The following is a 23,712-nucleotide window of genomic DNA, read 5'->3' on the forward strand; positions in this document are numbered from 1 at the left end:
CAAAAAAGAAAGGACCAATAATTCGTTCGTTCAATATCCCACACCAATATTCCAGCCGTCTTGCTTCATCGCCTTCTTGAAGTGTGTGTAAAAATTTTGGCTTGAAAGGTTTAATATTCTTCGCCTTGAGACATATCCGAATAGTTTCTCGTGGAATATTCAAATCTAAAGTGGAATTCCTTATACTGGCATTAGGATAATTTCCGAAATAATCTGAAATGATTTGATCGTTCCTGACATTCCTGTTTCGTCTTTGTACAGGATAACTTTTCAACGTCATTTTTGATACTGCACCAGTTTCATTGAATATTCTATTTATTTTATTTACCGTACCGCAGCTAATACGAGGACGATCTGGATGTCTTTGATTAAATACTCTACAAACCTCTCTTGCACTTCTAACGTCATCTCCCGAAAGGCGTACAATTTCAATTTTCTCTCTTACGCTCAATCTTGCAGCCATGACACAAAATAATTCGAAGAACTGTAGAAGGTTGGAAATTCATCTCTCTTCTATAGATACTTTCACGGAAGGTGTTCAAGCGACTTGGCACATTCCACCAAGAGCGGTACATATCAAAAATCCGCGACGAAGTGTGGCTGCTCATCTTTTTGAGGTTCAACTGAGTACACCTCGAACTTCACTGTTTAAGTATTCTTTCAGCTGGACAACTGCGTTTATGTGGAATAAACTTCCTGAGAACGTTTTTCCAAATGGATTTAACCTCCCAACGATTCAAATCCAATGTGAATCGCTACTTTCGCACAGGCACCGCTCTGACAGCTCCTTAAGAATTTTCCGGTAGTGCCTGTATTTTGACATCAAAATCAAAAAAAAGATGACAATATATGGTTTATAATGCTGTCGACTCATCAGCAAATTTGATTATTTTATGGATATGGATTCTCTACTTTTCATATTATTTGTGGATGTGGCAGATGTTTTCCTCTTACGCAGATGACACAAATTATTGAAAGGAGAAATGAACAACTGAAACTATTGGCAGGGTAGATCTTTCGAATAGAAAGGCATATGTTAGAGCAAAAAAATTGTTTCTGAATATAGATAAAACTCAATATCCAATCGCAATATCCAGGAGGAAATCGAACATCAATGATACTGTTAAAATTTCAAAGTACTATAGTTTGGTGCATTGCCAGCCAAACAAATTTTTGTTGAACAAAAGAGATCTTGAAATTGGTCAATACTTGATAAAAATCTGTGATGTGCAAGAATATAGCTGTAACTTTTTTGAGATTTCAAGGGGAAGACATTTTCAAGTCGATTGGTGTCAATTTTTTTCACGATTTTAGCACAAAAATCAATATATACGTCTTAGTTTTACCGTACTATATTTCAAATCCGTTCATATGGTTGAGTAAACATTTGATTTAAAAGAATCAATGAAGTAAGTCTTTCCACGCTCTCGCCTACATTTTGAAAAATGACACCCATCAGTCTTAATTGATATCTCAATTATCAATTCAGTACGCGAACTGTTTAAAAAAGGGTATAAAAGCGTTGTATTTTTCCAACCCTCAGTGTTCTTCGCAACTTTGTGTATTCATGATATCGTGGGTGTAATGAAAGTTCAAATGGGTTGTGTCAAAATTTCGACTTTGGTGTTCGTTTCGGTTATTTTATTGTGCTCCGGAATTTTTGGTGAGTTGTACCGTTATTGTGTTCAACTCGCATTTAACGGATTTCATTTGCACTCCCTTCAAGCCCAGATTGGTTTTATTGACGAAATAAAAGAAAAATAACGAAAAGACATATTCTTTATATTGAAAAAAATCGTGTCAACAAAGAAAACCTGTGAAATACAGCTTTTCAATTAACTTCCCTGACTTTTGTCACTAGTGAAAAAGGTGCCAAAATTATACAAATGCGATTGCAATAAATACTGGATAATATCAATTAGAGGACTATTATATTAAGTTATTAAAATAATCGCATTTGTATTCATAAGTTTGAATTGAGGGTGAACATGTGTTGGAAAATTGGTGATTTGAAATTTTTGCTTTCAGATAGAGAAACTTTATTCCCCAGTTTAATAGATATGATGCCTGAGTTCAAAATGAAAATGTTTTATCGAATATTTCTTTTATTTCGAAAACATCCGGCAAATTCCTTGAATATGAAACGATATAAAATCCATATAAGATGAGAATTTTGAAGTTGTTGATGAAATCTGTCAAAATTTACCACCTTATGGGCACTGTGGATTCAGTAAAACCCAAAATCCTAGCAGATTTACTATACAAGGTATAGGTTACTATGCAGGTACAGGTAAATGATGAATTACAGGGTGTAACTGAATAAGTGTAAAACATTTAAGGAAGTGATTCCTCATCGAAAAAAAGATAGGATCTTCCATATAAAGAAACTTCATTGGAGCATCCCTTATTAAGACACAGTCCATTAAAGGGGTACATAAATTTGTATAACAATTTTTTTCACAAGCACTGAAAAAGTTACAATATTGAAATTAACCTGACGTTTTGTCCTACCAAAAAGACACTTAGCCAGTAATTTATTTGGTTTACTCCATGGTTGTAAGTGGTGGAAAACGAAACCCCTAAAATGTATTTCCAATGTAACTTTTTGTCTTATTATCTGTTCACCATTTGAAAATTTATTTCCGATAGCCTGTTTCATTCTAAACAAAAAATGTCTTGTGGGGTTTTTGCCCAAAATGAAGCAGTTCGCAGCAAAAAATTATTTTACGAACAACTACAGAGATACATCGTCATAAATGCGTACTGGATTTATTGTTATTTTGTAGTTAGTACCTGCATTAAACGATTAATGGATAATAAACAAAACTAATTTATTGATAACAAAACACACAACATGTAGAAATCATAGTAAATGTTCAGACATTCAGACATTACGCATGCGTCTAGACGTCGGCGCATTGAGCCACGTATTCGCTTAAATATTCCTGGAGTATCTCTGATTACTCTACACGCATCGATGATGCGGTTTCCTAAGTCCTCTACATCGCGAACAGGAGTACGATAAACCAAATGCTGTAAATGGCCACAAATAGAGAAATCGAGAGGATTGAGATCCGGGGATCAAGCGGGCCAGTTCTGTGGTCCTCCTTTACCTAGCCACTGATTTGCATATTTTTCAGTTGAATGCTGACGTGCTACTTGACTGAATTGAGCGGAAACCCCATCATGCATAAAAAACATATTCCTTCTGACTTTCTCCAGCAGTACTGGATGCACTTCTTTTAAAAATTGAACATATGCCTCATCATTTAATCGAGGAGGTAGAAAATGAGGCCCAATTAAATCATCCCCAATAACTCCGAGCCCCACGTTGAGAGAAAACTGTTCTTGATGGTTAATTTCGACAATAGCGTGAGGGTTTTCATCAGCCCATATGTGGTAATTATGAAAATCAATAATCTTGTCCCGAGAAAAACTACATTCGTCTGTGAATTCTATCGTCTTCAGAAATTCACAATTTCTTCTAATCATTTTCAGCATCCAATTGCAAAATTCAAGACAGTTCGGAAAGTCTCGCGGTAACAGTGCCTGTACTCGTTGCAGATGGTAATGGTATAAGAGTTGTTCCTTTTAAATTCGAAATACCGTCATATGATCAACATTTAGCTGGAAAGCAATCTTTCTAGTACTGGTAGTAGGTTGTTCTTCAATCAAATTAAGTACTGCTTCTTCAATGGTGTTCGTACTTCTCGATGGCGACCACAATCCTGCGTTTTTTTGTCGAATGAACCATATTCTCGTAATCGTTGATGAAGTCGACGGATGCTGTGAAGGATGCTGCCGTTGAGAATACATTTCAGCATATCTTCTAGAAGCTTCTAACCCATTCCCCTGCGACAGACAGTAAACGTAATGCATATCAGCCATTTCCTCATTTGTGTATGCCATTTCAATAACAAGTGAATTATTAAAGTAACAAATTAAGAACAGAACAACAACACACAATTAGTATTAATTCAAATTCAAAAATGCACAAACTGACAGCGTCATACCATTTTAATTGTCACTATCGCTAATAGCGACCTACTAGATAGATTAGTTTCGTATTTTCGCATTCATGACGATGTATCTCTGTAGTTGTTCCTAAAATAATTTTTTGCTGCGAACTGGTTTATTTTGGGCAAAAAAAACATTTTTTGTTTAGAATGAAACAGGCTATCGGAAATAAATTTTTAAATGGTAAACAAATAATAAAACAAAAAGTTACATTGGAAATAAATTTTAGGGGTTGCGTTTTCCACCCCTTACAACCATGGGGTAAACCAAATGAATTTCTGGCTGAGTGTCTTTTTGGTAGTACAAAACGTCAGGTTAATTTCAGTATTGTAACTTTTTTAGTACTTGTGAAAAAAATTGTTACACAAAATTTATGTACCCCCTTTAAGGGGGCAAGCAGCAATTTGTATCACGAGAGGTATCCAGAGAAAAGACTACCTTTCAGAGATATTTTCGCAAAATTGCGATACAACCTAAGTGATAGTGGTCATTTTAAAAAAAGAAAAGGCCAAAATTATATGAATCAAATAGAGATAAGGAGTTTAGAAAAATAGTCGTTTTAGGAGCTGTTGAAAATAATCCCAACAACTAACGTTAGGAGGATTTGGACATACGAAGCTCATGTGAGTGCTACAATTCTTAAACTTAGACACAACAAAATACCCATTCTATTGTGGAGCAAAGGAGTCAAGGAAGATTTGGATTTAGTGTGTGGACAGGTGTTTTTCAGGGGTAGAATTATCGGCTCGTTCATTCATAATAGCACTCTCACATCTCGAAGGTACCTATTTATAAATTTTAGGGCAAAATACTGAACATTTTGAACACCTCCTCATAAGAAATATATTTCATTGTTTGTTCTTCATTATTATTATTATTTCGAAAATGCGCATTTTCGAAAAACATGCTGTGGAATTGGCCACGGTGGTAGTGCACCCGACTCACGATCGGAAGACCGTGGGTTCGATTCCTGCCTCGACCAGATATTTTTCTCGAGAGAATTCATCTGGTTGAAGCTGGGATGATTCTATGATTCTGCAACCGTCTTAGGAATCACACGTTAAAAGGTAAGACCTCGTTAGTCCTTAGCTCACACAAGTTTCTCAACTTCTGAGAGTTGTCGTTCGTATGGGGGCGACAGCTGATTAACGGAAAAATATTTTTTTTTTAAACTCAGAAACGGTGAAAGATATCGATATGCGGTTTTCACCATTAAGTTTGTCATATAATTTGACTCTCAGATATGGCTATCAGTTTTCATCTATCTAGTTTGAAAACAGGAGATTCATTTCAAAAATGTCCTATTTGGCCCACTCTGTACATTGTTATCATCCTGATTCTCTGTTATCATCCTAATTCTCTCACTTTTATCAAATTTCAAAGGTTGTTCCAATTTTCAGACTCACTTCTAAAATATTTGTCAGTACGACTTCTGAGATGAAACAATTAATCACAAATGCATCAGACTTATTTAGCTGAGTTTTAATAGATGCGAGCCACAATAAACACTCATGGGTTGCTGTGGCGTGTCAAATATATCCACTCATGTTAGACCTACCTACCTAATAGCATGTCTCTTACTCTGCCGTAGAGTGAGAGACACTGAGATAAGTGTATTTCCTACACTCAGGATATCTAATTACTTCACCCTATAGTAAATTCCCATCTCTTTCATCGTTGTCAGTGATACAGAAGTCCAACAAAATTGTTGGACTTCTGGTAGAAGAAACGCTGCAAGCCCATCGAGCGGTAATGTTTTCCCAGACATTTGAAAGTAATGAATATTTTTTTCACCGTAGTCTGCGCTGGTCAGGCCCTATCCCCCGCAGCCCCGATACATTCGGGAGGGCGCGCATTATCAACCAATAACCATTCCCCACACCGTGGGGTAATGGATCATTGGGTCCGAGAATCATGTGCCATAAGCCAAGGCAGTGAGCCAATAATGACAGCCTTCTGCATCTGTGCGGCTAAGATTTCTGCCTTAGTACGGCAACCCGGTATGATTTTAAGATTCGAGAGTAGAGAGGACATCATTCCACCAAGGACTCCAATAATCAGAACAACCATCTTGACAGAGTGATCTGGATAGAGTCTGCGGAGTTCGAAGAGAAAATATCGATATTTTATCCGTTTTTCCTCTTCTTTTCTGACGATTTTCGTCTCGCCAGGAGCTGAAAACTCCACGACAAACATCGTCTTACTCTGGTGGTCGAAAAGGACTACATCAGGCTTATTAGCTTGCATGAGTCCGAGGGTGAGGAACGAATAGTTCCAATAAATTCGGCACTTCAAGAATGCCGCAGATGGTAATATAGCACTCTTAGGGCCGCGTTATGTCGATTATTATCAATATTATTTTTATTATTTCTATGATAATTATAATAATAAAAGCAATTATCATTATTAATATTGAAATTAATATTATGAACTTCAGATATATTGTACTTCTCAATACTTGGTCTCAATATCCGGTAAAATAAAAAAATTGAGAATTCCATTTCATTAAATCTCCATCTAATCGTAATCCATGATTAAAAAACCAACACACCTTGAAAATTTTATTCTACCCAAATGTATTTCTGCGAATGATTGATGAAACAACCGAAAATACACCTATCATTTTTGACAATGGAAAAATCCATTGAATTTCAAGACTTTGACCATACTTATATGTATACGAGTGATTTCATGGGTAATCAATATAAAATTATTAGTGGAACGACTTCAAAGAAAAAAGCTTACTCAAATTATAAAAAAACTCACTTTGACTCATATTCAAGTGATAATTGAGATTGATTTCCACCGCTTCGTCTGAAAACTATAATTATAGTGTGATTTGATATCATATATAACAAACTGTATGTAATCAGTAACTTTAACAATTAAGTTTTTCAACTGTGATTTTGTCCATTATTTGACCTGTTGATGTTATCTGTTTAAAATAACTGGCCTTTTATTCTATATGCCTTTTTCAGCCAATGCTGATGCGCTGTTGCGCGTGTTATTTCTAAGGCCTTTGACCGTGTGTGGCCGAGGGTTTGTTGGCCAAACTATGATGCTATGTGTTTTAACTTTACCTGTAAATTAGGTGTTATTGGAAATATCCAATCTCGAAGAACCAAATTAAAATCCAAATTTTTTGTCTCTCAAATTCTTATCTATTTTTTTCAACAACGTCACAGCTAACTTATACATATTATCAAAAATTTATAAAACATCAAATATAATTATACAGAATGTAACGATTTTAAACTAAATAAACCAAATATATTCTCCCCTTTAGTACTCAACAATTACTAATGTTTTCGTTCTGGTCGTGTACTGACAACACACATAATCTGGAGACTGGTTTTCGGAAAAATATTTTTTTGGCTGTCATAACGTCGGCAACACGTATTTTTCCATCCTTTGCTAGATAAACATGTACTATTTTTTCTTTGAGCCAACAGTTTCGAGGTGAGTTAGGTTCACAGATGAGAACAATATCATCTATTTTGAGAGGATTCTGTTCATTGTGTCATTTGCCTCTTTTAAATAGTGATGGCACATACTCACGTGACCAACGTTGCCATAATATATCGGCAATCTTCTGAGCTGCCTTTCATTTTCTTAGGAGATGTGAATTTGTTTCTTCAATCTTTGAACAAGGTAATGCCGCATATAATGGCCCAATCAAAAAATGGTTTGGAGTCAGTACATCAGAATCATTTGGATCAGTTGATACGTGCGTCAGTGGTCGGGAGTTCAAAATGTTCTCTATTTCTGCGAAGGCTGTCCTCAAGACATATTCTTGGGGATATCTTTCCCTTATTTCTTTCAAATTTTTTTTGATGGATTGTATCAAACGTTCCCATGCGCCACCCATATGCGGTGCTAACGGTGAGTTGAATGTCCATTTAGCATTTTTCAGTGTGCAATATTTTTTTATTTCCTCTTGGTCCATATTCTGAAGATTTTCTGCCAGTTCCGCTTCCGCTCCTGTGAAGTTGGTTTCATTATCGCTAAATGTTTCTTCTGGGAAACCTCTCCTGCAACCAAATTGTCTGATACATGAATGAATCCATTAGTGGTCATATCTTGGGCTATTTCTAAGTGGACAGTTCTTGTAACCATACAAGTAAATATTACACCATATCGTTTCTCGTGTGATCTTTTAACAGTTATTTCAATTGGTCCAAAATAGTCCATTCCGGTTTTGATAAACGGCCTCACAGTGGATTCGAGTCGACAAATTGACAATTGTCCCATTAGAGGTATTTTTGGAGTACTTCTTCTGTTTCGGCAAATTTGGCAATTTGCCCAACAGCTTCGAACTGCTCAACGAATTTTGGGAATGCAATATTCTTGAAGTAGATTATTGACAACTGTTTCTTGACCATGATGGTTCACGAGTTCATGGTGGTATTTGATGATTAATTTTGTGATTTCATGTTTGGCATTCGATATGACAGGCCTTTTGGTGTTTTCATTCACAAATGCCTTATCAATTCTTCCATAATTCGACTAGGGCATACTCGCCTCACTCATGAATACATCCTCAACGGTAATAACCCTCCTACATGTGAAGTTTGTGACTGTGCCATAAGTGTTAAACATATTTTATCTGAGTGCGCATCTTACTCCAACGAGAGAGTCGAGTACGACATCCCCCCTTCAATTGAAGCAGCGTTAGGACAAAATTGTAACTATGAAAAACTAATTGCCTTTCTAAGACGTATAAAGCTGCTGCACCGTATATGAAAATTTATTGTAAGAAATCAATGTACTATGAAATTTGAATTGTCGCTAATAACCCTCGAGGTTGATGCGACATTAAATAAATGTAATTAAAAAAAATCTTCCATAACATTTTATCAGTCCTACGGTTTCATCAAATGAACAATCAAATGTGTACAATTTATTTGACGGCGTCAATTTTCCCTTTTTTTTGAGAATTATTATTTCTTCAGGGTATGATTAAAACTGTACCTTTTTCCATAGTTGAATTTTTGCTCCGTCCAATTCCAGTACATCAAGTTCCCCACCTTTTCTGTTTTTTCTGCAATTATTTACGAATCTGAACATCCATGGGGTTGAACGTAGTAATTTTTGCCATTTTGAAAAAAGTTCAACTTGTGGAGTTTGCATTTCACTGAGCACAGTCTGTACGTAAACAACATTTTTCCTCATTTCTAATTCTGCTTGATCGTAACATTGCTTGATTGAACAGTCTTTTCTGCAAACATCTTTTTTCGGCCAATATTCAAAATCTTTCCATAGAAAGTCAGGACCATTTATCCATCTGCTTTCAGCTTAAAAATTCATGCAAAATTGTTGTGGAAGTTTGAAGTGATGAAAATTTTTTAGATCGTCAATCCATTCTGTTCATTTCATGTACAAGTTATTGGAAATGTCATCATCCCAGTCGATTTTACTTGTTCTCAATTCAAACATAATTTTGCCTTTGTATTACCAATTTGTGGTTCTTCATAGGCAACGAAGGACCATATGTTTTGACTTCACCTGTAAATTAGGTTTTATTGGAAATATCCAGTCTCGAAGAACCAAATTAAAACCCAAATTTTTTGTTTGTCAAATTCTTATCTTTTTTTTTAACAACGTCACAGCTAACTTATATATATTATCAAAAATTTACAAAACATCAAACATAACTATACATAATGTAACGGTTTCAAACTGAATAAACGAAATAAACTCCAATAGAATATAATATAGAATATAAGTTCTGAAAAACACATTGCTGATGTGCCTCAGGGATCCATTTTGGGACCTTTTCTGTATTTAGAATTTGCAAACGATCTATTAGTGTATCTAAATGGAAATTCTGCCACTCACTGTATATGTTACGCTGATGACACGAATATACTGGTTATTGAAGATGACCTAAACACTGTTATAAATATAGCTGAATGCACTTTAAGTAGAGTCATCACTTGCTATGAAAGAAACAACTTGATAATAAATAAAACAAAAACTAGTATGCTGCAATTCACGGTATGACGACAACACCATGAGGTGAGTCTATACCAGAATACCGAATTACAATTGGACCCCACAACAACAACTAAATTGTTAGGAGTTACCTTTGATACCAGCTTGCAATGGATGTCACAAGTAGATAATTTGTGTAAAAAGCTCAGAAATTCTTGTTATTCTCTCAGGTATCTCTCCACTCAGTCAAGAGATTCTACTTAAGCTTTATTATGCGAATTTCAATTCTCACCTTAGGTATGGGATACTGAACTGGGGCACAAACTCCTCTGTGGATTGAGTGTTCATGATACAGAAGTATGCAGTAAGGATCATTGCTAAGTTAGGATTTTGGGAGTCCTGTGGGAACATTTCAGAATTGGAATATATTAACAGTTGCAGGAATATGCATACTTGAGGCATGTACATATGTATACTGTAATAAAAATAAATTGGCTAACAACAGACCCTCACATACCCATTTGACACGAAATGGCCACTTACTTCTACCCAGCCTACATCGAACTGGTCTCTACCAAAAAAGCTTCGACTATCAGGGATGCAAACTGTATAACAAACTTCCCGACGACATTGAAGTTTCAGGAAATGTCCATATTTTCAAGAGAAAAGTTAGGCAACTCTTATTGTCAAAAAACTGCTACACCGTCGAGGAGTTTTAATCGTAACATTATTTTCATGTGAGGTGTACGGTTTATTTAATATACACCTTTTTTATTCATACAAACGTAGAATTAGGAACTAATATATTTTATATTTATACTTCATATTATTTTTAGTAATTGTTTGTGACGTGGATGTCCTATACACATCCAGAGATATTTAATTATTCTAGTTATTTCATATGTATATACATTTTGTCTACCTGAATTCACTGACGTTTTTCGCTTTTTCATTTGCATTATCACAATGCTGATGTGCAAATTAATCTGAGGAAATAAATAAATTATTATTATTATTATAATACTATGGCTGGTCGGATCATTTTTGTGTATGGCTCTCCAGCTTCCTAAAAGAACGTTCCCTGCAAGTGGCCGTCGATGGATATCTCTCATCAACGCTGGTGTTCTCCAGGGATCCATATTGTCTCCAACCCCTTTTTTATTGTATATCAACGACTTATTGGAAAAAAACAAGAATCCAATATATTGCTTTGCTGACGACAGCACACTTGTCGTCATTCCATTTGGATTCTAGGACATAGGCTGCGGATGCACATCTTCACCGGCCGCAGGATTTTCTGTAGTGCTTGTGTTCTGTTCTTAAAAAAACATCAATTCACAAATCAGATGATACTCATTGAAAAAAGATATCAAAAATTTTATTCAAAACTCTGATCAGATCAATATACTAGGGAATCATTTAATATACTACTTTAATTAGGTCCATATACTGGAGGATTGTTTTATATACGACAGTATTTTATCCATTGCAAACTATGTATACATTCCAGGTTCTTTTGGACTAAGCAACAGAAGAGAGGTCAGACTACTAGAAATTGGAAAACGATATGGTAGTAGCATTCTTCCTAGGAATATTCAATCAGGTATAATAGTGACGTATTTGTTCATTTGATCACCTTGTGGGCAACTTCCCTTTCCTTGAAAATCAATTTATATTTGTCAAAAAGCAAATAATTCAATTGAGTTTTTGAAATTTTAACATGTATTCACATTTTCAATGATTTATTGACATGAAAATACCCTAATTCCCTATAATGTAATGCATGCGATCATTGGTACTGCTGATAATACTGTGTATGCAGACGACTTTTTATTGTTCCTGTAGGTACTCTACGGATAATGAATACTAACGAACGAAATGCATTGAAACAGTTCATGAAGTTTCATCTTTTTTCAATAGCAGGAACCTATTTTTCAACATTCAAAAAATTCATGAAATTTCACTGTCGCCAAAGAAACATTGATGATATTGAAGTTAAAATTGGTGAAATTACTATGCAGAATACACATGCAGAGGTTAGGTTTTTGGGAGTATCTCTGGGTGAACATCTCTCTTGGAAATTCCATTGCCAGCAATTATCTTCCAAATTGAATTATTTGAAATTTCTTTTTATCTATTTACGATCTGTTCTAGAAGTGAAAGAAGTGATGGGGCAATGCATCAGGCGCAGAAGATATTTTCATTGCACAAACATGAATTTTGAGATGTACCGCTAGAGTTTCTAATCGTGTAGAGTTATTTTCAAAACGTTTCGTATTTTGATGCTTACATGTCTTTTCATTTTCGAAAAGAACACTTTTACTCGCAATTTGGATATTCGTGGTTATGGAACAAGAAAAATGCAACATTTTCAAGTAAAAATTTAGTGAAACAATTTATTCATCTGCTCCTAATCATTTTGGCCTCAAAATATTTAACAATCTCCCAGAAGAATTGAAATATATAAATCATTTGTCTTCATTCAAACATAACTTGAACAACTTTTTAATTGAAAACTGTTTTCATATAGTGTATGTATTTTAACCTTTTTTTATGGAAATTTTTGTTTGATTTCAATGTTCTACTTTACTTACCAATTGAGAATTCCAATACAAGTAGGCCATGTCAAAAAACGGAAACAAATATTGATTGGTTGAAAAATTAATTTTTTGTACAAGATGAGATCTCACTGTCAACTTGGAGAAAACGAGTAGTGAGAGAAATTGGACTGAAAAAGCATTTCTGTGTATACACAATTAAAATCAATTGATATATTGGAAAAAGCTGTACAAATGGAAATGCAAATTTCATATTTTGAACCTTACAAAAGCTCCACTAATAAATAAATTTAATGTAGTATAATTTGTAAAACGGACTGATTATTGAATTGATGGAGAAGATATATATGATTGTAATCATATGAGTTTTCACATTATAAAATTCAGTTAAGACGCGTTTCTCAACAGGGAAAGGATATTGAGCAGTGTTTTAGAATATGGAAAAAGCAAGATGATGAAAGATAGAACTCGTTTTACGGCTGGAGATGAATGGATAATTTTACTCGTAAATATCTAAGATATTTCAATCCATCTATTGTATTAGCATTTAACCAATATATTAGTTTTTTCATCAGTTTCGAAAAATCGAATATTGAGCAATATTTCGTAAAAAAAAATTTTCTGTACATTGTTGTCTGAGTGGAGAGCACTGATTAATACATTTATACCAAATTCCAGCCCTAAAGCTGAGAATTTGGCGAAGTATTTTTTTATTTCATTCTCATTACCCTAGTCTTCAAATGGAAACTATTTCAAGACGTTATTCGTGATGATTTCATCTGCCAAACTCCACGAGTTAAATCCTGTTATGTAATTTGTGGTGAAAATTGCTAGAATTAAAACGTAAAAAGAATGAAATTTCTAGCAATAATTTTTCAGGTTTTGAGAACGGAAATTGTTTACTTTCCCAAATACAGTCCTCTGAATTTTCGTTAGTTGTTTGATTTGTAGGCAAAATATATTGAGTTGCATCTTAAATAATGAAATACAACTGAAACTTATCGAACTCAATTATGATACTAGAACAGAAAGAAATCATATGAATATACCAAAAACTATTGGACAACGTTCTGCGGAGTTTCTAGCTCCGATTTCCTGGAGTCTTTGAAGTCCACTAGATACTCGTTAGGACAACAAGAGGTATGTTCCGAATTCTTGGGTTCTTGTTGAATACTCTTGGTGAGCAAACAAATAGCAAAATCAATACTCCTGACCGCTCTGGGTTGAATACATACAGTCTATCATACAATCTATCTCGTCTTGTGTTTGTAAATCTTTTGCTGGAAAAATCCTCACCTGTTTACATTTTAGTAAATGTTCAAGAGGTAGCAAAAACGAATGTGAATTTCTGGAACTTCAACTAGCGTTTCCTAATATGACTAATAAACAGTCCGTGCAAAATTTATTGTTTAATCATGTGAAAATGGAATTTTGAAGATCTCGTAAATTTAAAATTTTTGCAATTGTAAAGATAATAATGAAGCCAGCTACTTCGAATATGACCATCAATCTTTAGAAGAGTCACAAGTCTAAATATGACCAGTTAACAAACTATGATCACTAAATTGTGACCATTTACCAGTTCATAACCATTGATCTTTTCCGTGTTTTCTTTGAAAATAAATAGTAAGAAATTTTTCAACTATTGATATATCTTGAATTTTTTTTCTTTTGTCCACAATATCGTATTTCACATATTTTTTCAGCAGAACTAGTCTGCTATCTTGGACAGTCCACCTTATTGAATGTAGAAGATATCACTCAGCTAAAATTGTATTATCATCGAAACGTGAATGCAAAATTCCAGGTCAATCGATTGAGAATAACTGCTTTGAAATTTAGATGCACTTTTTGACCCGAACTAACATACATATGAACATTACAAGTTGAATAAAAACTTGTAAAACATGAGAAGCTATCCAAAACCATTATAAAACATAAACATGCATTTGTCTTTGTCATAATCATAAACATAATTCTTTGGCACAATTAAATCGACAGCAACATACGGCCTCCTCTTTTCATATTATATTGGTTCATCAATATGATTTTATGCTGTTCTCTGAAATCAATATTTTGTACTCACTCTCTCAATAAGCCAACATTTTGATTTTGAACCGGTGACTCACATAATGGCGTAAATAATATTCCATTTCACTTGTTTTTCAGAGCAAATGAATCTGAAACCGGCTATTACAAAGACCGATCTTTTCTTGAGAACAAAAAGTGATGAAGTCGACGTTACTGAAAAAAGGAGTGACACCAACAACGGGGTGTGGTTTGGACCAAGATTGGGTCGTACCCTGCAGAGAAATGAAGGATCACCGATTTGGATTGCAGTAGATGGTTTGTAGTAGAATCCGTTTCTAGGATAGGAATAGGGAAATAAAATGACGGTTTTGAAGGCCGTCGATTTTTGAAATTTCTTTCTGACTTCGCAAAGCACGAGTGGCTAGCTGAGAACTGACCAAACAGTGAAACAACGTGAATATTATATAACACGTCACATGGGAATTTACGAGAAAGAATTACTCAAGCATCTGTAGAGTAGGGAGGGTGAGTGTAGGCCCACAACACTCAGGCCACATGTGACCCATTGCATATTCCCCCAAGGTCATCGTCCATCCTGTCCTTTCCAGGAAGGTGGACAGGTCCCTTTATATCGTCAGGTGAAGACCAATACTCGCCGAACATACACTCTCTTATCGACGATAACTCCGGACATTCGCATATGACATGCTTGATAGTTTCATCTTCCTATTCACATATCCTGCATAGAGGTGTATCCACTAGCCCCATATTGGGAAGGTGTTTCCTCAGTTGAAGGTGGCCAGTCAGAAATCCTACTAACCGTAGATTTTTGCTGGTCATCGCCAGATATTTCTTCGGCGCCAGCTTCCTAGGGTTGCCCAGGGTGATCCTGGCAAGATTGCATCCTTTGATTTCATCCCATATCTTAAGGGATTAAGCATGGGTGTGACTTTTGGCTGGTTCCGCAATTGTCGAAGTCATCAAGCCGCTGGTGCCACTGGGTCCTAAAATTCTTAGTCCAACCGGTTCCTAGGCTAGAGAGTTGGCAATGCGATCATCTTTACTCCTGTTGTGCCCTTCAATCTCCCTCAGGATAATGTTATTATCTACCGAGGCTTTGGCTAAATCTTGGTGGCACTCTAGAACTAGCCCTGAGGTAATACGTTGTCTGTTCAAGGCTAATAGGGCTTGTCTGTTATCAGTGCAGATTGTTATGTTTTTGCCAGAAATTCCTTTCCTGGTTATTTCTTTTGAAGCGATTGAGGTTCCAGCCAATTCAGTTTGGACCAACAGAATTACTCAAGCATGTTGCGCTGTTATCAGAACAACATTAGCCCAATTCGTGCAGAATTTGAAAAAATAAAATACTATTATTTAAAAAACAACGAAACACACTTTGGAAATTTACGTGATTGACGTTTTCCACAAATTTGTAGTCCAACAAATTCTTATTAAATTTATTTAATATTCATAACATTGTGTAGCATTTTTCACAGGCTATTCAACGATATGTCACAAGTAGGGGTTTGATATTCACATTTTTTTTAGTTGGGGTAGGTGAGGCCTAAGGAATTGATGGGGGTGAGTTCTTTCTGATGCCATATAATTTCCTCCTTCCTATGCTAGAAACGGTTTTGAGATATTTTTGACAACCTTATTTTTTGTGACAAATAGCAACAATGCAAGTTTTTAAATTACCACACTGTATGTTTAACAAAAATGGATCATTGCTACAGTGCATAGCTTGCTTTATATTATTTTTCGTGAATTCTTCTGATGGTATTGTGTTTTTTCGATTTATCGTTGGAAGAAACAAGAGTTTCTATACTATGGTGTTTTTGAATATTAACAGACTGTATATAATGAGTTTACTGAGACTTTATATGTATATTAGAAATAATATCACAGTATTGTACTTCCATGACATACCTTAGTGAGTTGAGCTATACAGCGTGACTCACGGTCGATGGTAGGTTAGACGTTTCTGAAAAACGCAAAACATGATTTTTCTGAAAATTTCATCTCTCACATTTCCTCACCTGTTCTATCGATGTAAAATATTTTCAGCATTGCGGCGTTGCCACTTCCATCAAAAAGTCCTAGCAACTTTATTTTTTTAAATGGAACACCCCGTATATTAATACATTTTTGGAATCGCTCTGGTATTTTAATACTTTTCTGTTGATAATGTCCTATACCTATCTCTATCTGTTTTCGAGATAAAAATTAATTGTGCTAAATATGGTCCAAAACATAGCCTTAATTGAAATTAAGTACATCAGTACTCTCAATTCATGAAAAGTTGATATTTTGGTGATAGTTTGGACAAACTCGAAATATTCAAATAACACCAAGAAATCGACTCCATATCATACAGGGCGTGCTAAAATCACTATTATTTCCATTGTGCATAAAAGTAGTCAAAAGTTCATTTTTTCAAATGAAACCCCCTGTATATTACTCGGTGAATTGAAAGATAGTGAAAATGCTTCAAGATGATATATCATGTCCCTATACCTATTGTCAAGTTTTCTCAATAAAGTCGCTTCTTTTAGAAACATTATTTTTTTTTAGAAGTTGGATTTAGGTAGCAGTGGAATTACCAAGCTTATAGCAGTTCGGTTACTTTTATGAGTGATTTACAAAGAGTTATCGACGGTGTTTCGTCTTCCAAAATGAATGCAAATATCGATTATTCAAACGAAGGTCTTATGCAATTATTTATTATACACATGAACAAAGTGATCAAATCATTGTCAGAACGTGTAAAAAATTCAACCAAATGTATCCTGAATTAACACCAATGAAAGAGAGGAAGTTTGTAAGGTTACAAAATAATTTCCTTAACTATGGCTCAAAGTTTCCAGGGAACAACTGTACCAAAAATCAGTCATTTCGGGGTAAAAAGTAAAATTTTGTGGGCTAAAACATGTGAAAGTAAAGACAATAACAGAATAGGATGATTCAAAATAACAAAATTGTAAACAAAATATCACATATTCACAATAAATGCTGAAAATGTTGTCCATTACATTCTAAACACTTCAAAATGTTTTTTGTACGCGACTTGTGGTTGCTTTTTCAATTTCCTGGGGATCTAGATCTTCAATACTCCGCACTATTCGCCGTCGCAATTCTTCTTTGGTAGGCACTGGAGTAGTGTATATCCTTTCTTTTAAAACACTCCATAAAAAAGTCAAGTGGCGTGAGATCGGGTGATCTCGGTGGCCAATCCCACGGCCCTAAACGCCTAAACCAACGATCGTCGAATAGTTCGTCAAGTTTCCTGGAAACTTCCTGGGTGTAATGAGCTGGCGCTTCGTCCAGTTGAAACACATTTTCAAGAAAATCGGTCACAGTCGTCCTCACTATTTGGAGATATCTCTCTGCATTCAGTGTGTCTTCATAAATAAAAAAGCTAATTTTATTGTTCTTCAGAATACAGAAAACATTCAAAGTCAATTTTTTTTTGAAAACCCATTTCTTTTGTGACATGAGGATTATGATCAGCCCAAAAATGTTTATTCCTTCTATTGAAAATACCATCCCTCGTAAATTTTGATTCGTCGCTCCAAATTATTTTTGACAAAAATTCCCAATCTTCCTGTGTATGAATCAAAAGGGATTCACAAAAATGCATTCTATGTTCGAAGTCTTCTGCTTTTAGAGCTTGAACTTTGGTAAATTTATACGGATGCATTTCGTGATTTTTCAAAATTCGTTGTACTGAAGCATGTGATACACCTAAATCTTTTTCTGCACTGCGAATGGAAGCTTCTGGATATGCATAAAAATATGCCAAAACTTTAACAGTATTGTCCTCATTTGAAGTAACAGGTTTTGGTAATGTTGAAGACGCTTTTAACATGGAGCCATAGTTAAGGAAATCATTTTGTAATCTTTCAAACTTCCTCTCGTTCATTGGTGTTAATTCAGGATACATTTGGTTGAATTTTCTTCAAGTTCTGGCAATGGTTTGATCACACTGTCCGTGTATAATAAATAATTTCATAAGAACTTCGTTTGAATAATCAATATTTGCATTCATTTTTGGCGATTTTTTGAAACACCGTCAATAACCATTTATCAATTACTTATAAAAGTCACCAAACTGTCATAAGCTTGTTATTTCCACGGCTACCTAGAAATCAAATTGTTTAAAAATTATTTTTTGTACAACTATTATTGAAAATCTCTTTGATAGAAATACTTCAATCAGAACACCTACCAAAAAATCATTTAAAAAAGTTCACACATGCAGTTCGTGCTATTGGTAATATTAAATCCCTGTGAAGTTACTGACGATGACGAAGTAGTATTCAGTCCAACTGTAGAAATTCCTTCATGACTAACCAATAATCCTCCTTAAAATAACGTGAGTTGGCGTATGTAGTTGTAACATATGCCTTGTAATCCAAAGATTGTGTGTTCAAATCCCATGGACCCTATAATTTTTTTTATTATCAGCAGTAACGTTATACAAATACATTTGTTAAAAGTAATTTTATTTTGCTCCACTTGCTGACGCTCGTTTTGCAATAATCCCCACTCACAAAATAAAATGCCACTTTCAACACTTGTAGGTAAAACGTGAATAACTATTTTTCCACAAGAACGGCTTTATTAAGAAAACTTGACGATTTAGGCATAGAGACATGTATATCATCTTGAAGCATTTTTCACCATCTTTCAATTCACCGAGTAATATACAGGGGGTTTCATTTGAAAAAATGAACTTTTGACTACGTTTATGCACAATGGAAATAATAGTAATTTCAGCACGCTCTGTATGATATGGAGTCGATTTCTTGGTGTTATTTGAATATTTCGAGTTTGTTCAAACTATCACCAAAATATCAATTTTTCATGAATTAAGAGTACTGATGTACTTAATTTCAATTAAGGCTATGTTTCGGACCATATTTAGCACAATTTATTTTTTATCTTGAAAACAGATAGAGATAGGTATAGGGCAGTATCAACAAAAAAGTATTAAAATACTCGAGCGATTCCAAAAATGTATTAATATACGGGGTGTTTCATTCAAAAAATATAATTGCTAGGACTTTTTGATAGAAGTGGCAACGCCGCAATGCTGAAAATATTTTAGATCGATAGAACAGGTAAGGAATTGTAAGAGGTGAAATTTTCAGAAAAATCATGCTTTGCGTTTTCCAGAAACGTTTAACCTACCATCGACCGTGAGTCACGCTGTATACATGTGCCGGCAGATTTTTAGACACTGGTCAGAGAGGCGGTAAGTCCCTCGTTTCATGGTACCACACGCACGCCCGATACTCGAAAATACTCGTGTCAATATTAATACATACAGTGTGATACAAAATAAATGAGTTCAAGTGAGAATGGAACATATTATAATCAGAATAATTCTTAGGAAAAAAAATCTTCTCAACAGAACAGCTCTATAAATAAACCAAGTTGTATAACATAAGATGTATTTATATTTATCACTGTCTTATATGAATGTATAATAATAAACATCTTTACTATAGCGAAATGATAAAAAATACTATATCTATCGAAAATTTAAATGTAGTAATTCCCATTTTCAAAAACATTCATAAACAACGAACAATTTTCTATTTCTGGCCTGAATTTTACAATACACTAAATCGCAATCTGAAAGAAAACCTCTCATCTAACAAATATTAAACTGGTATAAAACAATTCATCAACTTCAACTATCTAACACTAGTGAAGTTACTATGAAAAATATATATGGTTGGTTGAAAGTCAGTTGTGTATCTGGATGAAGATTTACATATATGTTTGTACGTGTGTAATTTGTGTATGTAATATAAATGTAATATAAATGTGAATGAAGACATAGATCCTTGCCACTTCAACCGCTCCAAAGACTGAAATATAAGATTAGAGAAAAAAATGAAACAAATAATCAATCAAAAATTAGAGAAGGCGAAACAAGGAAAAGAAAATAAGGTGAAATTGAAAAAAACAATCCCAAAGGAAAAAGAACCATTCATTGATGGAATTTTATTATTTCCTACAAGAATTCCAATAGATTTAATGTATATTGTCTTTGATATCAGTATATTAATATGTTTAATATGATAACCATTAATTTGATTTGCCTGATGAAAATCCTGAATTAATCCAAGGGGATTCACAAAACAAGAGCCTCGAGTGCTTAGGTTGTTTCAGAAATGTTGTCCGTTATAATTTCATGTATTTTTGAAGCTTCATATCTCAAGAAATATTTATTCTACTGTGTCGTGATGTATACCAATCGATAGAGAATTCTGCTATTCGTTTTTTTTTCCAGATTTCAATTTTTTGCCTCTTTTCAGTCCATTACTATATAATGTCGTCGTGCGATTTTCGGACAATTTTTTTCTAAGAATTCAAATTGAACCAAAGTGCTGCCAAAACAGCCCGAAAAAATTAACCAGTCATAACGAATGCACTGTTTAACGCTTCACACACCATACTTCCCAGACCTCTCGTCAACTGACTACCATCTTTTCAACCACTTCGATAACTTTCAACCGGTAGTACCTTCGCCAATCAGAACCAAGCAAAAACGGCTTTCGTCAACTTAATCGAATCACGAGCAGACAATTTTCATGCTGACGGAATTAATCGACTTTCGTTAGGTTAGCAAAAATGCAAATAGCGCTTACTTCGATTGAATTGAATACGTATTCACTGAGATATTAAAGTTCGAAGTAGACGAACAAAACTTTCCAAACAACCAATAATTGTAACCGCACAGCTATTCTTACAATCAATCGTTTGAAAAATATTTCAGTTCAGGTATAGTATAATTCCATAATAGTAGGCACTAGATTCTCAGAAATATTAATGCATTTAAACGAAAACATTGTTGTCGAGGTTGTGATTCTATATATTTTATCATAATTTTTCCGCATCTATTCAGTATAATTTCTGTACGCCACTGCAAGAGATAGATTAAGGCTAAAACGTCAGTCATTTCTGAGAATTTAGTACCTACTATTTTGGAATTAAAGTATAATGCATGATTATATCAAATATTCGTTCTTTTTCTAATTCTCATTGAATTCCAATCCTCATATTCTTCAGCGAACCCTGTATCAAAGGTTTATCGTTTTCTAGGGAAAAATGTTACCTAACCGTACCCTTTTAATCATGACATCTATGTTATTTGGTAGATGAATCTGTCCAATTAGTGTATGAAAGTACCTCTGATGTAAACCCAGTGTTGAATATCTTTTTGTTATTTTAGAGAATGTCTCTTTATAAACAAAATGATATATGTATAGTATTCTATTCTTTCATGGTTCTCTCATCGTAATAAACCTGATTATTTTCCGTTTCAGAATATCCAATGGAACAAAATCGGCACAGTAATTCTAGAAATACTTTATCGGAAGAAGAGCCACTTGAAGAAGTTGCGTATGAGTAATTTTTTGAATGCAGTGCAATCTTTCTACATATCGTGCTGAAATATCTGATTCTTTTAATGTGTTTTAGTTGAAGAACAATAAAATTGGTCGATTCTTTGAGTATTTATTAAAAATATTAATCTTTAGTAGCGGACGGATAGTAGGGAATATATGCCTATAGTCCTTTATGGCATATCATATATCAGCTTGTTGTCAACAAAAGTTTCAGAACTACTGATTTCAATTTCAAAATTGCTTTCTATCTACTTGAATACAACACAAAACAAAAAATGCAACCTCAACTTTTAAAGTGATTTACCACGCATAACAAAACTTACGCAATTGCAACCTCTCTCCATCACGTGGTGTAAGAAGCCGCTTGAATTTATTTTGTCTAGTGATGGTTTTAATTTTGCGATAACTCCACAAAAATAATAAAAATAAATTCAATACCACCTCAACTTATAGAACACGTCAGTCTTACTTCATTTCCCTTCCAACACCTACTGTAGCCCTTATACAAAATTCTATTATTTTCAATAGCAAGAAGTTATTTAATAAACTTCCTATTAATTTAAGGCGAATATAAAATGTGGACGAATTCTACCGAGGCTCTATCGAGTAATTGGCATGTAGCTTTGTGTGTATATATATATATATATATATATATATATATATATATATATATATATATATATATATATATATATATCTATTATATATTTGTATATGTCCAGCTGGGCTTATTATTGTTCGGTCCTTATACTCTGCTCTCGTTTCTAATCATTATTTTATAGTTTATGTTTAATGTCCGATATACATGTTTTACTTTACTAGACTTTGCCAATAAGATGTTCAGATCTTGGGTAATAAAGCATATTTTGATTGATTGATTGATTAATATTAATTTGAATTGTATGGTGTAATAGTTATTTATGTATCAAGGGAATTAGGAGGGCCTTAATTACCGATGGCAAAGTTTGCGTCCCGAGGGCCTCTGGCCCGAGGGACAGCAATTGCCTGAGGTTATTAAGGCTCATTAATTCCCGTGGTACATAGATAATTTTATTTCTGACCGATTTCAATAAAATTTTGTTCATTTTTGAAACGGAAAAATGTACCAATTCATTACCTTCCCGGTATATTTGAATCAGGTACCGTTGATTATAGTAGAGTTTTCTTGTTGCTAGGTTGTTGCTATGTTACTTGTTTATAAACAGAACTTTGTTATCAAGCTGTGTTTGCGGTGAAAACGTGTTTTCTACCCCAAATATAATGGAGGATATTTTGAAAAAAGCTGAACAAGCAAGAGAATCATTAATTCCATCGAAAAGTGAAGCCGTATACCAAAAAGAATACAAGATATATCTGGACTGGCTGACACGGAAAAATGTTATGCCAAAAGATGTCACTGAAACTGTATTTCTGGCATATTTTCAAGAACTGGTAAGGAATTTTCTATGTTTTCCGGTAGATTTGGTAGTAATTGTGTTTATTCGTTTCAGTCAGAAACGTATAGTCCGAATTCTTTATGGACTAATTGGTCAATGCTAAAATCGATGGTGACTATACATGAGAAACGAGATATCACCAAGTTCAATGAACTACAGGCTTTTTTGAAACGGAAGAGTAAGAGTTATAAGCCGAAAAAGTCTGCTGTTTTATCTCCTAAAGATATCAGCTCCAGCCATACAAAAGAAGAAATTGTTTCCAGCGGAAGTAATTTTCAGGGAACATTTTCAAAATTATACATTTATTATTTGTAA

The 23,712-nt window shown here is 34.3% G+C and overlaps 2 protein-coding genes across 2 annotated transcripts; both read left to right on the top strand.

Moving 5' to 3' along the window:
- Positions 1–1,532: 1,532 nt before the first annotated feature.
- LOC141485269 (uncharacterized) lies at positions 1,533–22,043 on the top strand. Its single transcript, XM_074181650.1, has 4 exons — positions 1,533–1,663; positions 11,462–11,554; positions 14,679–14,855; positions 21,881–22,043. The coding sequence occupies exons 1-4, from the start codon at positions 1,585–1,587 to the stop codon at positions 21,964–21,966; spliced, it is 435 nt and encodes a 144-aa protein (XP_074037751.1). The 5' UTR covers positions 1,533–1,584; the 3' UTR covers positions 21,967–22,043.
- Positions 22,044–22,869: 826 nt separating this feature from the next.
- Positions 22,870–23,712, top strand: LOC141485290 (uncharacterized). The gene is made up of 2 exons (XM_074181689.1): positions 22,870–23,392; positions 23,452–23,712. Exons 1-2 carry the CDS (start codon positions 23,222–23,224, stop codon positions 23,710–23,712), a joined length of 432 nt encoding a protein of 143 aa, XP_074037790.1. The 5' UTR covers positions 22,870–23,221.

The sequence above is a fragment of the Leptinotarsa decemlineata genome, unplaced genomic scaffold (assembly GCF_025532065.1).
Source record: "Leptinotarsa decemlineata unplaced genomic scaffold, Ldec_3_MD MMD2_tig00026314_RagTag_RagTag, whole genome shotgun sequence".
NCBI lineage: Eukaryota > Metazoa > Arthropoda > Insecta > Coleoptera > Chrysomelidae > Leptinotarsa > Leptinotarsa decemlineata.

Excerpts from the sequence above, each read along its gene's own strand:
- LOC141485269 (XM_074181650.1), top strand. The coding sequence starts at position 1,585 with ATGAAAGTTCAAATGGGTTGTGTCAAAATTTCGACTTTGGTGTTCGTT. Across the intron at positions 1,664-11,461 it reads ATTGTGCTCCGGAATTTTTG|GTTCTTTTGGACTAAGCAAC; the intron begins GTGAGTTGTACC and ends TATACATTCCAG. Across the intron at positions 14,856-21,880 it reads GATTTGGATTGCAGTAGATG|AATATCCAATGGAACAAAAT; the intron begins GTTTGTAGTAGA and ends TTTCCGTTTCAG.
- LOC141485290 (XM_074181689.1), top strand. The coding sequence starts at position 23,222 with ATGGAGGATATTTTGAAAAAAGCTGAACAAGCAAGAGAATCATTAATT. Across the intron at positions 23,393-23,451 it reads TGGCATATTTTCAAGAACTG|TCAGAAACGTATAGTCCGAA; the intron begins GTAAGGAATTTT and ends TATTCGTTTCAG.